The 15,142-nt window shown below is 42.2% G+C and overlaps 1 protein-coding gene across 1 annotated transcript in view; it reads left to right on the plus strand.

The window, feature by feature from the left end:
- Nucleotides 1-15,142, plus strand: part of igsf3 (immunoglobulin superfamily, member 3) — a 114,854-nt gene that overhangs the window by 32,866 nt on the left and 66,846 nt on the right. Inside the window, exon 2 of the mRNA XM_015966339.3 lies at nt 4,110-4,490. Coding sequence (XP_015821825.1) covers nt 4,110-4,490 — 381 coding nt within the window. The remainder of the gene's footprint in view (nt 1-4,109; nt 4,491-15,142) is intronic.

Consider the following 15,142-nt stretch of genomic DNA (forward strand, 5'->3'; position numbering starts at 1 on the left):
CACAGGCCCTGTGTGTGTGTGTGTGTGTGTGTGTGTGTGTGTGTGTGTGTGTGTGTGTGTGTGTGTGTGTGTGTGTGTGTGTGTGTGTGTGTGTGTGTGTGTGTGTGTGTGTGAACAGGAGTTGAGGTCAAAGCATCTTGAATATGTGAGATGAAAAATCCATTTACCACAAAGACTTTCAAAGAAAACAATCCTGATAACAATGATTTGCTTTATTGAAAACAATATTATAATAGATTTCAAGGTAATCTTTTTTTTCTTTCCCATGAATTAAAAGTTTCTCGGAAAAAAAGCGTAACTGCCCCCCACACACACTTAAATGTTTTCAAATGCAGAATAATGAAATGATTTTGAGCCACAAACACTCAATGTCAGTATTTTTCCTGTTTTTTAGGCTCTGAACACAAAGTGCATTTTCGTTTTTTGATTTTGAAACAAGACAATCATTTTTCCAGAGCACACGCAAAGACCCATGAATGCTCTCGCATGATCTCACATACACGGTCGGAAATGGACTCAAGTTAACAAGACTAAACCAAACAAAGGCGGTCTAACGGAAGTGTGAGCAAAAGTTAACAGCAAGAGGAGTGAGGATGTTTCAAGTTAAAAAGCCGTTGTGTTGAATTATTAATGCAAAGCATTGTGCCTTCAGATGCTGCCTTATGCAGACTCTCTCCCACACACACTCACAAGTACACACACACACATACATGTACACACACTCAAGAAACAGCTGCAATCCCCAGTTGCTTGTGCAGACAGGAAACAGAGTAACTTGTCACTCTTTCTTGATTTGGGGTGTGTGTAAGTGCTCTGTTGTCTCCGGCCCAAATGAGAGGGATGTTTGTAGTTGTTCCATGAATGGGGAATGCTGTGTGTGTGTGTGTGTGTGTGTGTGTGTGTGTGTGTGTGTGTGTGTGTGTGTGTGTGTGTGTGTGTGTGTGTGTGTGTGTGTGTGTGTGTGTGTGTGTGTGTGCGCGTGCGCGCGCGTCATGGCTTGTAGCAGGATTCACACATGCTGAATACCTAAATATAGGTTACAACCATCTGTAATCATCAGTGTTCACCAGGGCTTTACACTACAGTTGCTTTGTTTGAAATTTTAAAGTGCACTCATGCTTCAGTCTTCTAAGCTTCAACCAAATTGGAAGGCTCAAATTTCCTCTTAAGAGAGGACATTGTTTTGAAATGAATCCTTCTTAAATTCATGCAATACTAATTTTTCCTTTTAAACTAAAAGTGGCAATAGGAGAACTTTTTTTCATTACTATTTGAAATAAAAGTTATGTGGATAAAAGAAAATATGGATGTGGCAAGACAACGCAATATTTATTCCTGCGATATATCGATATTCAAAAGCATTGTATCGAATTTTTGGAAGAATTTACATGCAAACAATTGTTTATTTTCTTTTCTTTTGGTGCAATTCATACGCCGACCGCTAGTTGGCAGCAGTGTGCAATCGGTTTTGTTTCCACCACTGAAATGTAAATCCCTCTGTTATGGTTCAGATACCTCATGTTAAACATGTTACATATCAGTTTGGACTGTTTATTGCATTTCCCAACAATAATTTCAGTATAAAAACATTGCTAATATTGTCTAGCTGAGTGTAGCACAATATATCGTGATGTATTGTATCATCTCCCCAGTATTGTAAAATGGCCTGTATTTGATATAGCGCCTTCTAGAGTCCTGGAACCCCCCCAAGGCGCTTTACAACACAATCAGTCATTCACCCATTCACACACACATTCACACACTGGTGGGGATGAGCTACAATGTAGCCACAGCTGCCCTGGGGCGCACTGACAGAGGCGAGGCTGCCGAGCACTGGCGCCACCGGTCCGTCCGACCACCACCAGCAGGCAACGTGGGTTAAGTGTCTTGCCCAAGGACACAACGACAGCGACAGACTGAGCGGGGCTCGAACCTGCAACCTTCCGATTACGGGGCGAGCACTTAACTCCTGTGCCACCGTCGCCCACTAATATGTATTGTATCACTAGAATCTCTCCAATACACATCCCTAAAAAGTTTATTTGTATTAAAAAAGACACCTAAAAGTGACAAATGGGCCTACAATTTATTTTACCAGTATTAATCACGTCCTGCCTTCAAAGTCAACCTTTAAAAATCGGCGTAGAGAAATTAATGTAGTCATTTAGGCGAAATTTTACAAGCATTACTGGTAGACCATATCATACAAAAACAATGGAAGGTCCCTAATGGTCTGACAGCACTTCTTGTCAATGACTCTGCTTCTAACACTTTATCACAATATTTGTAAAAGTGACAGAGTGTTAGCCTTTTTTGTATTTGTGGTGGCCATCTTGAATGGGATTGACTTAGAAACATTAATCAGTTGTTGAACATCAAGTGATTTTTTTTTTAAGTTTCATTAAAATCCCTCCTCTGGTTAAATGAGATATTTTGTTTCCAAACATAAACACAAGCAAAAGCATCATCATCACCTTTTTTAGGATGTTGACCAGAAACAGGAAGTGCATTAAGCCTGGGTCATACTGTCGAAAACACAGACATGATCTACATAGACGCCCCATGGACTGGCGCTGCATAGTGGAGCAGGCGTAGTGGCCGGCTGCCATCTTAAATGGGTCTTCATTTATTTCCACTGAGGAAGGTGTTTACCCAACTAAAAAAACACATTTTATTTTGCTTTCTCACAAAATCAGACATGTGTTATGGCATGAAAGTTGAAATATAAATATAATTACATAAAATAAATTAAAATATAAAATCCCAACATGTAGGCTAGAAAAGACCCACATGATCTCTTTTCAATAGCACGATGGTTGTTGCATTTGTATGCTGTACAAAAAATGGAGCATTGTTTCTCACTCTGCTTGGACTCCAGTTGGGTTTGGAGAGCGACGAGACCCACCCAATATGGTGGCAACACTGCTCTCCAGCACCCAATGGGGCGTCTACGTATTCATGTCTATGGTTGCAAAGGACTGCTTCACGTCACACTGCAGGGACTCTAGAGAGGTGGCACACCATACGGCCCAAGATTTCAACAAACCAAACTGCACTGTTTTTGCGCTTTAGCAGGACAAGCTAACGTCACGCATGTTCTTGCCAAAAAGCATGCCACCAAAAACCTGACAGCTAACCAAAACAACAATGAAAATGGAAAACGTTTCCACCCCTTAATACTTTTATTTACTAGACTCTAAATCAAACTACAAAAATGAGTGATCCACATGTTCTTCATGTAGCCTCCATTGTTGCTAACATTGCTAATGCTACTCTCGCACTGTCCACTCATCATTAGTTTTTCACATCACTCCCTGGGTGTATTTTCATGGTTAATTGCCCACACTTGATGGTCACAGACCTGCAAATCACCCTATGCTCTCCATTTTTTGTTACGATTCCGGTCACAATGAGGGATTTGTCTAAGACAGCTAAAAAATGCACACAGGCTTTACGCATGTCAAACATGAAAATTTTACTCCTGTTTTTCCAGCTCGTATCACATATGCTGACAGCACATAAATAGCCTTTGATTATGTCAGCGTGGCTTAATAATCAGTGTGACGCAGATCCACACTCTGTGCTCATCCGTGCTCGGGAATCGTGACAGGACAAAAGATTAGAGATGCATGAGGAAAAACACAGTGTGTTATCCACTTCAGAAGCACCGGCTCTCACAGGCTCGTGTTTTACCTGCTCAAACCGCTCACACCCATCCCAGGTGGCTGCCTCAAACATCTTTGTAGTGGAGTCTCGTTGCTGTTTCTGAGGTGAAGAGCTAATGTTTGAAAGTGTGTGCAACAAAAGCAGTGTGTGACATTAAACGGCTGCTGTCCTTGAGTTACAGTGATATTTTCAAGTGGTGTTTAAAAGGGGCATTTGTGTAATTGCATGTTGAAATCTTTGGTAAAAACTTCCCAGATGGTTTAGCTGCACATGTCAGCTTTCTTATCTCCTCCCTGGGAGACGTGGGTTGCCTAAATTGTGTGAATAATAAATATTTAAAGCACAGTTTTCTAACTCATGTTCTTTTCTCTCTCTCCTTTCATCCTATTTTCACATTCTTTTGCTCCTTCTCCACCTCTCTTTCTTCTCACCTTTACTTGCAGCTGGCGTTGCTGTGGCTCAGAGAGTTGTGACAGTCCAGAGTGGACCTCTCATTCGAACCGAAGGCTCCCATGTGACCATTTGGTGCAACGTGACGGGCTACAAAGAGGGAAGAGAGCAGGACTTTGAGTGGTCCATGTACTTGCCAACAGTGCCGGACCGGGAGATCCGGATTATAAGCACGGCTCAGTCCAACTACGCCTATGCCGTGTATTCCCAGCGGGTGAATGATAAAGAGATCTTTGTGGAGAGGCTTAGCAGGGACTCGGCGGTGCTTCACATCACCAAAGTGCAGGCCAAGGACCAGGGTCTGTTTGAGTGTTACACACCCAACACGGATGGACAATACCTGGGATCCTACAGTGCACGCACCAACCTCACTGGTGAGTTCTTTAATGGTCAATCAAGGTGTTAAATGCAAACAGCAATCTGCCAAAATTACCAGCATGTTGAATGAAAATGTCTTGTTTCTTTGATATTTGGTAATCAGTAACTGTATCAGCAAATCTACTCTATAAATAGTGGCTATCTGTGGAATTTATGACTAATGTGGTGGTATACTAGCCTGGCAAGCCATCCTATATATGCAAATATATATTTTGACCACTACCCATAGACAGAACTCAGTCGTGGGACAGAAACTATGCTTGACTTTCAAACTGTCTCCGCATGCTATTTGACAACGAACAATGGACATACTCACTGCTATGAATTTAAGTCAATGGGACAGTCCGCCATACACTGTCAAAGAAGACACAAATACATCATTTTGCTAAATAAAGGACTTGTATACCTCTATCTGCTCTTGTTTCAAAGAAAAGCCCAAGTCTAAATAGTCCAATCTTGATGCCAACACCGTTTAGAACGAGTTGCCGTCATCTTAGTTGTTGTGCTCTGTCGCATCCTCTTGCCCACCAAACCAATAGAGAGCTGTGATTGGCAAGCCACAAGAATGTTCGGGTCAATGGTAGACCTGCTGAGGCTCCTATGGAGAGTGACTAGACTAACATAAAGAGCAAAATGCTTTCGCTTTGACTTCCGTCTGTCTAGATTTCTATACTAGTGGTATACAGGGTGTTTTTATGATTTCCATTTGTATTAGATTTGAAGCCCCTTTATGACCCTCTACTGCAGAGGTGTCCAACCCTTGTCCTCAACGGCCCATTTCCAATGTGTTGCAGTTGATTCACAGGTTTGACATACCTTATTCAATGGTTGAATAACCTGGTGAGCAGGTCATTAAGCTATGAAGGAGTCGGTCAATGACCCACTGAATAAAATCAGGTGTGTTGAAGCACAGAAACTTCTATAAAAATGCTGGGTACCGGCTCTCAATGACCAAGGTTTGACAACACCTTTGAAGAATCAATTTAAATGAGTAAACCTTTATTGTCTCATTAATGAGGAATTTGGGCGTTACAGAATTCTAATAACATACAAGGAATATAGGACAGCAACCAAGTCAGATATCAATACAACATCTATATAAGATGGATTGATGAATGGATCATTTAGGTTGAGGTAAGAAAACTTATTAAAAATTTTGTCCCACTTTGACAAAAATGGTCTCAAATCATGGTGATGGCACAGTACCATGTCCAAAAACATGCCATTTCTCCATTTTTTGTGTTTTATGCATCTACAAACCACATTTGCATTTTTGCCAATGCCAATTACCCTAAATATGATATTTTGCGTTGGTGGTGGTTAGTAAGTCCAAATCACAGTTTGTGTAACAGTCAGCTCGAAATACTTGGAGAGCTCATGTTTTGTACAAACATTAGATCTGTACCAAAACTTCATTGGTTCCTGCTTTTAGCTCAGCGTTGATTTTCCCACCTAGCTTCAGGAAAATGGCAGTTTATACATGCAGCAAACAAATGGTACTTTTTCTATATGACATTATCTGTATATTTTGGGTAAAGATTGGCTTTGAATAATGTTTTTTTTTCCAAAACTTGACTTTTTTTTTTATTGAACTCTTGAGGAAACAAATGTGATGCTTTAGAACATTTCCGCGTGTCATTTGTTTTCAGTCAATTTTTTTATGTGACAATTTTTTTAAAGGAAGTTTGTTTCTTTTGCTGAAGCCACCCACCTGGTGATGTGGTGAAAAATCATTTAGTTTTGACGGTCTTTGGTTGTGTGAACAGAAACTTCTCACCAACGAAGGGATTTTCAACAAGCTATCAGCTAAAATCCTGGCATTGGGACGATGGATCAGCTGATGGATGATTAATCTCTTAGGCTTTTCTTGAGTTTAGTCTTTGCTGGACATGTTTGGACTTTCCGATGCCGCTCTAAATCATCATTGTGAGGTCTGCCACTTTTTCTTTTGCCCTTCACTCTTTCTGTTTCCTCGTATTTTTAAAGAACTCTATACACATCCTCCTGTCACTTGATGTCAGCCAAAACATAGAAAGAAACCTTGAAAACTCTTCAGGTAGTTTTAAAAATTGTTGCTCAGGTCCGTTTTCTAAAAATTACCAGAAATTATGGCTCATTTTTCTTTATCTGAAATGTGAGACGCTCCAAAACTTCTGATACTATACCTCTCTCCCAACTCTCACTTTTTTTAGGCACATTTAAAAAACCAGAAACTCTGACGTATCTGCTAACACCGGTTTTGTTTCACGCATCCCCTCCTCTGAAGGAAAACTCAAGCTCTTAATCTCACACACTTCCATACACAAGCAAACATACACTCTCTTCCCACCTATCCATTCCTTGCCGTGGGCAGTTTCTGTAACATACCCACTGTGTTGGCAGGATGAGCGACTCTTTCAAACACGAACACACGATTCTGTCTTCAACTCTTTCATGAAAGGAGTCAGATCGGCCCAAAAGGCAGCACCGAAACCACAGCTGTCATAGATGCCTTTCCCTTCGTGGCGTCATGTCTTCATCCCTCAAACAGCTGACTTTCCTTTTAAGGCTCGAAGCAAATGTCTGGTGCAGAAAATTGGTGGTACAAGTAATATTGTCTCTCCGTGCAACGCCGTGCACAAATATTAGTTCAGGATCAGCATTATTTGGCGCTCCAGCTGCAGCCGTTGCTTCCTAAAAGCTAAATAAACGGTAGCAGATTGATAAGAGTTGTTTATCATTAATTTTTTTACAGAATTAGCTGTCTTGGACTTCAGCTGTTATAACTTCTAGTATGTGTAGCACGATGTGAATGTAGGGCAGGGCTCAGTCGCAGGGCACTGTGAAACAGTGCTACTGATAATACGCAGTATTTATAGATCTGTGTGATCTCCCCCTCCTCCCTGTCCGGAACTCGACCTCACCAGTCTGAAACAGCCACCTTGTCCGTAACAAGTCCGGACCTGTTACTAGGGGCGTCGTCCGGTTAAATTACGAAAAACGTTATCCGGATGTTTGTATTCAGACACAAAGGTCTTACGGACAGAGTCCGGAACATTTCCGTTTTTCATGGCCTGTCTGAAGGGGGCTTACGAGACAGAGAGGGAGAGCTGAGGTACTGAGGGTTGGTTATCCAAGTTTCTCTCTGTGTCTCTAACCTTATAACCCAGTTTGGAAGGTCAGCGGTTCACAACAGGATCTCTCTCATATTTTCCTGTCGGTTGTGACACAAGTGCTTGTGTGATTCCCCCGAGCAGCTGGGTGCCTCTTCAGCTCCCGTACAGAGCAAACGACAGCAGTCTGCCTGCCATTCCTCTTTTTTCATTTGTCTTTCATCCCGTCACTTCTCGCCAGTCTCTCTTTTGCTGGAAGATATGCGTATCAAAGCAGATGTCAAAGTACTGCCATGAGCAGTTAGTAATATCAAAGAAATGTGAAAAGGAAGTGCAAGAGGCAGATGTTTGGGTGTCCGTTGGGTGAGTTGGGTTAATTGTAGAGATACATGCCTGTTCGATAATCTTGGCTCTGAATAAAAGTCTCACCCAGTTACGGTTCTGCCCAGAAAACAGTGAGAATGTGTTTCAAATGGGAACGTAATACTCGCTGCCTGAGGAAGAAGGTTAGGGCTAGGGTTAGGTTTCTTTTGTGCACCTGGACACTGTTCTGTCTGATCCCATGACTTTTTGTTTTGTTTGATTGTCAAACTGTGATTGATTGTCTGGAAAGTGCACAGTTTTTTTCTGGTTGCATGTAAAAAAATAAAAAAAATACACCTTTTAAGGCTACTGAACAGTGTGTGTTTTTAACACCCTCTATGATACTAAAAGTAGATTAATCAAATGAAAGCGAAGCCTGGCTCATCCTCTTTAGCGCTATTAAAGCCTTGGGGAAATGCTGAAATAATTCACGTATAAAGAATAATTGGGTATCACAGCACGATATCTGGACTACATCCACTAAATCATGGAACCAATCGTTATTATGTAATATAGAAGATACGATTTATTTACTTTGTTTTTTTTTTTTTTGAAGAGGCATGTCTGCAGACATTCATTTTCAGCAATCAAACACATCTTAAGAAGTCAGAGCAACTGTAAAATGCTTTGGACGGCTAACTGTCCACCTGCTGTACAGCTGTCCACATTGTGCCAGACAGCTGTTTGGCAAGTAACTTTGCAAGTTGCTGGTAAACACAAAGAGCACAAGTTCTTTACTTCAAGAGACGAAAAAAATCTGCTTTTAGTAGAGCTGGGATTTTGTTAAGTTGTGAGAAATGAGAAAACAGGATTGTCTCCTTGGCAGAAGCCAAGATGGGTCTCTGGACAGCCCTTGCACTCTCCCAGAGCTGCATCTTTAACTGCATGTTGGCCAGTACAACTGTGGAGAATCTGATTGTCATCTTGGCTAACTGCTGTGTCCTCACAAACCTTGAGATGGGATTTAGACAAATGCAACACGTCTACAACTAGCTTGAAGACAAACCGGAAACTGCCCCACGGACACAGTTTGCAAATAGTTGTAGAGTCAAAGGATCCACTGAAATAAGTTTGCTGCCTGTTTGACTCGGATGCTTCCTGGTTGTCTCTCCTGAGATCTTCCAGATACATCTCACTGGCACAGACCCCGAACTGCCGTGATAGCTTAAATATCCTCTTGGAATGCTTTTGGCTCCTCCAGGAAGTCCTGGGGTAAAGACATGTTACCTCTATTGTCCATTCTTCGATAAGCAGTGATCAGTGGATGCTGGTGTTTTATAATAATTCATCTTGGACTGAAACACACTTTAACCCCATCATTGTTGACTACTTTGAATGCGTAATGAGAAGTATGAGCCAGCATTATTTTTTTTATTGCTTTGCAAGCCAAAAAAAGCCTAGTAATAATTACCCCTGTTGTCATGATGAAGGATGCACGTTACCCAATGCCACATTTCTCCTGCTGTCGCCTGCAATGTCTTTTCACTGCAATATTTATTTGTGCTTCACTGGTAAGTGGTTAAGTGCTTCACAAGGACCACGTTTAACCTGTGAGTTCAGGAGCTATTTAAAAGTCCACTTGTAGTCTCTCTGTCTGCACGGTTATTTTCTTTAGTAGAAACAATCAGCAAACTCCGTCTGTTTCGTGTGGATGTATGTTTTCTGTGTTTAACGTCCTCCTACACATCAGATCGCAGAAGAAAAGGACAACAGCATGACATGACCACTGTGGCTGTCCTTATCCTACGCACCAGCTTGTGTGTGAGTGTGGCCAACAGCTAGCAGAACAACAAGCCCTGGCTTGGACGCACCAGTCTTACTTCTCTGCTCCCATGAGCCCCTGGTGCCATAAGGAACGCCATAGGAGTTGTCATTCTGGCAAATACAAAGGCCCGGCCCCCGTGTTTGGCTTGTCCATTCTGTGCACTTAAACAATACAGTAAAAAGATGGAAGACGTTGTAAAATGCCACCATATTCCCACTCCTTTTCTTTATTCAGTGAGGGTGAGTCCATTTCTGGATGTCTGACAGCCCCCCCCCCCCCCCCCCCCCCAAATTAAAGAAATGTTCAGCTCCAAGTGATTTACAAGAAAGAAAGTGAGATGGATTGGGGGGGGGAGAGCAGGGATGAGAAAATTGGAAAAGGAGAAAAATGGGAGCAGAAGTGACATTAGTAGAAATGGGCAGCAGAGTGATGTTGAGTAAAGTGTGTGACCAATACCTGATGGGCTCATGGTCTCACACTGGTGTTGTTGGCTACACCTCCCCGAGGTATTGCCCACAGTACAGCTGTACCACCGTGGGGGTGTGTTTAAAGTGGTGTGTGCCTGATCTGACTCTTAAGGTTAACGTAGTTACTAACTGCCACACGAGTGCTAGAATGCAATTAGCCAGCACAAATTGAGGAGATGGAGAAAGAAGGAGAAATGGGAAGAGATGAAGAGCGAGGAATTTCAATTAAAAAAAATGAAGAAATGTTCCTTAAATCATTTTTTTCACAAGCCGCAGGAGTGTACCGCATCGCTTCAGTCACACTTCTCATTTTCATGGTATTTATCACCCTTTTTGTGTTTCCTCCCATCTTGAAGAGAAAAAAAAACGATCTTCTTTTTTAATGAAAGCACGGCCCTGCAGTAAGCAGGAAATTAGCCCAAACTCATAATCTCATTTATTAGCTTTTCTATGTGCGTGTTCTTGGACTTTACCAGACCCTTGACAGGGGCTTTTAGAAAGAGGGCAAGACAAGACCATGCACTGCTCAACATACAGTAAGAGTGGCTGAATCGCGCTTCTGCTGAGCTCAGCGTTGTGTGTGCATGTCTGAATCGTGCGTGTGTGTCTCTCCTGAATCTTCTTTTCACAAGGGAGTGGAAGCTGCACTCCTCTACTTCCCCTAATGAGATGGACCGAATACGAAGATGTCATCTCAAATTCTTTCTGCTTGACACTGAGAACCCACCTCTCTTTTTCCCATTCTTGCTGCTGTCTCCCCATTTCAATCCAACTTGCCTCACCAATCCATACCTTTGGATTCAATCCCTGATCCCCCCATGCAGGTATATGGCTTTGTCAATACGGCTGTTCATTAGCTTTATCAAAAGAAAGGTATCGATGTGATTAAAGTTCAAGAAGGCAGCAGAAAGAGGGGATCAAGTAAGCTAGAGATCTATTTTTAAGACAAGACCCAAGAAGGATGTCTTGTGTTGGCAGGAGAAATCCACACAGGCTGCTTCTGCTCCAGAAGAAGGTGAAAGTGAGAAAGTGAAGATGACGAGACCAGACATTTTGTATGTGTGTGTCTCCTGGTATCGATCGGGACTGTAGGTCTGTGTGATTGGAGCGTTTTATCTCTTTCGCCTCTCCTTGGGGAGAATTTTTCCACAGCCCCCCTACTTCACCGTGGCCTCAACCATCACCTCTTGGTTTCTTTCATAATTACATTTCCGTTTCTGTCGTTTGTGTGTGTGAGTATGATTGCTCAAGCTGGCTCTAAGCTGCCGAGCAGGCAGGACTCCAAATGGAAGGAGATTTTATCACCATGTCTAGCTTGCCATTTCCTCGCACATCTCATCTACTTTAGCGGACAAGGCTTCATGCCAACAACATTAAAGCAACTTACTACACACACACATGCACTAACACACATCCGTATATAATATACGATAGACATTTAAGTCACAGTCACACACTATAGTGAGCTGTCAGTCAGCACCGATGTCGCCCTCATAATTGAGTCTAAGAGGGATGCTGCAGGAGCGGTCCCACTGGAGGACACACTTTCAGTGGAACAGCACTGAAGAGAGGTTTAACAACCTTCATGGATCACTTTGGTTGACAATAGAACGGCTGAGCAGAACATGTAGCACCGTGACTAAAGAAGTGCTGATCGGGGAGAACTAGACACTCTAATATCTGTACTCCTCTGTTAAACAAGAGGACTAAACGGCATGTGCAAATTTTGGATGTTAGATGGAAAATGACTGTGACTGATACTAAAATATTACATAAGGAAGTTGCATACCAGTTTTTTGTTAGAAATTTTGTAAAAAGATCATCAAATGTACATCTTAGTAAAACAAAAGTAGCTTTTCTGGGCACTACCTTAGCTGTTCCTAGAACTGCTCTTTCCTCCCCACATTCTCACACCCTAAGCGTCAAAAACAAACGCTTGGTCAGCCACCCTCCACGTCAGACCCCAGACGCCAAAAGTGCCCTTTTTCGTTACTTATGTGCGAAAAGGGGTTTTTCCCTTTTGTAACTGCAGATCCCAATGCAGCGTAAAACTGACGTGATTAGATATCCGCTGATGCGGCACAGAACCAGCTCATTTAACCGCACCTAAACCTTAACGTTTCGCTATTTATAACCTTCCCCTCTCCCTCATCCTAACCTTAACCCTCATGCTACCTAAAACGTTACTCTCACTGTGATCAAGCGTTTGTTTCCCATGCATTCTGACTCTGACAGTCAGAGTCTGACTGTGAATTTTCGTATTTGCCGCCCAAGGGGAACGTTAGAACATACCATCTGGCGAGGGGGAGGTTACACATACCCTCTACTTTTAACCTCCACCTTGGTAGTTGAAACCTCCCCCTCGCGTTGGCTCAGTCCAAACTCGACGAATGACGAGGCGGCTCCCGCCGTTCACTTCATAGAGCCGGCTTTTAGAGCGATCGACACATCACTAACGTGTTCGCTGGCAAGATGGTTAAGGTTAGGATAGGGGTGAGGGGAAGGTTAAATAAGAGGATAAGGTTAAGGTGAGGTACAATGAGCTTGTTTGGTGCCCTGCCTGCGGACATCCCATCGTGTCAGTTTTACGCTGCATTGGGATCTGCAGTCAAATAAGGGAAAAACCCCTTTTCGCACATAAGTAACGAAAAAGGGCACTTTTGGCGTCAGGGGTCTGACGTGGAGGGTGGCTGACCAAGCGTTTGTTTTTGACGTGCTGGGAGTGAGAATGTGTTGCTTTTCTGGACTGAGAGGTCTGATGTTTCTCCTGGGATCTGCTTTAGCCACTCCTCTAGTTTGGGAGTTACTGCCCGATGACCACGAGCACCACTACTGCCTTCACTCTCCAGGCTTTCTCATGTTCTTCTATGAAACCCTTCTTTGTGACTGGATAGCTCAAAATAATTTCAGTTCATCTATAAAGCGCCAAATCATGACATGACGCATCTCAAGGCACTTCACATATAAAACATTCCAATTGAGTTCAGTTCATTATGTCAGTTATTTCAAATTTTCCTAAATAAGGAACCCAGCAGATTGCATCGAGCTGCAGACTGGTTGTGTCAGACTTTACAGCAGTCCTATAAATCGTCAATAAATGAGATAACCTTGAACCAATTATTTTTCATGATGCAGAAATTCAAGATACCACCTTTAAATGATATTTTAGCCACCTTGCTGGATTTTGACCTTTTCAGGTTCGCATTGTGAGATGCAAACTTTCAGTGGAAGACCTGATCCAAACATGCTTGCAGCACAGACAGACAGACGTATCCTGGATTGTCTTGCACACAGGAAAGGGGGTCCTTGTGAAAAAAGGTTGGGAACTACTGTCCTGGTATGTTTTACAATTGAATTAGCTCTCAGCGCTAATGGTCACTGCATGATTCCCTAAAAAACAGGATACAACATGATGTAGTTAGGCTAGGAAACACTGAACAGCAATAGAAAGGGGCAGTTTGGATCATTATGTTGTTATCCTGCAAGATCAGAGAGACTAAAGCAGCGGGACTACGTATTTTTAAACTTTAATACCCGACACTGAAACAACCTGTGAATAACCCGTAATGACTTGACATCTACAAGCAAGTCTTTGTCAAAGAGATCAGAAAAACTGTTAAATATAAACGATGCTAAAAATAATTAAACCTGAACTTAAGTGCTGTTTTTGTAACGGTGAGAGCATTAATGCTGACAGCACAAGGATGCACTACAAAGAAGCGGCCTTGGTTATGTTTATGACTCATCTTTACTGCACCTGCAGCTCACTCAGCACCTAACTTTTGTCCTTTGATAAATACGATAACAGGAATTCATTTGCACCCTTCTGACTCTTCAAATTACACAAAATATCATTTGGACCGTCTTTGAACTTGAATCAGAACGTGTATTAAGCTCTAATTAGCATTTATGCAGCAATGATTGGTCTGAGTGCTGCTGCTTATGAAGCAGTCATTACTGAACGTACACCGGGTCCAGCTTTGGTCCAGAAGAACGGCTAAATACACCGTTTTTTTTTTTTTTTTTACTGTAGCCTATTTAAATGAGTGTTTGTAGCTCATTTAAGAGTTAAGCTAATGCAATAAAGTATTTCTGTATTTAAATCCACAGGAATGAGAAAATACATGGGTGGATATGCATACATAGCAGTATGCGTGTTGACTTTTACATGTTAATGGGCTGAGCTGCATCACTGTACTGCATGTTGATTTGATTAGCTAAGCTAAGCGCTAACCCTTAGGGACCCGCTGCCTCTACTCTGCAGGGCACAGTCTGAATATGAATTCAGCATGAATATGGATGTGAATAATGTGCTAACGAGTGTTTGTGTTCACCATGTCATATTACGTTGGGTATAGAGTGGAGGATAATGGCCCTGGCTGGTCATACAGCTGTGAGGGTGATCAGGGAGGAAGCGGCGACTTTGTTTGATGTTAGCTGCTGCTTTGATGCTTCATTTTACCATAAAAGGAGCACAAGGCTTTTTTTAAGTACCAGAAAGACATCTGATAATATCATTTGACACAAACGCACATTGCTATCACAAGTTATTTGCACATTTTCACGTTTAAAAGAGCTAAACATGCACAGATATTAGTTGCTGCAGGTTATGCACTTACAGAAGACCGTTTCTAGTGATTCAACAAGAAGCAGTGACAACTCCCAATGAGAAATATTATGAGGCAAATCAAAACAAAGTGTTAACAGCTTAACTTTGTTGCAGGCTTGACAAACCGTGATTGTGGAAATGGTTACTGAAATACTGTCAATTTCACAGAAGCCAACATTAATGGAGCACCATTTCTTTTCTCCCTTCCAGCTGTGAAGTTGCTCTGACTTTGCTTCTGCCAGTGTGCACAAGTCAGAAAATGCCCACCTGACATAAACGCCACTAGAGGCTGTGTGGACATCTGTGCACTCACCAGTTTCTTGTTGCTGTGCTTATTTGTCTTCATTGTGCA

Source organism: Nothobranchius furzeri, chromosome 14 (genome assembly GCF_043380555.1).
Source record: "Nothobranchius furzeri strain GRZ-AD chromosome 14, NfurGRZ-RIMD1, whole genome shotgun sequence".
Taxonomy (NCBI): Eukaryota; Metazoa; Chordata; class Actinopteri; order Cyprinodontiformes; family Nothobranchiidae; genus Nothobranchius; species Nothobranchius furzeri.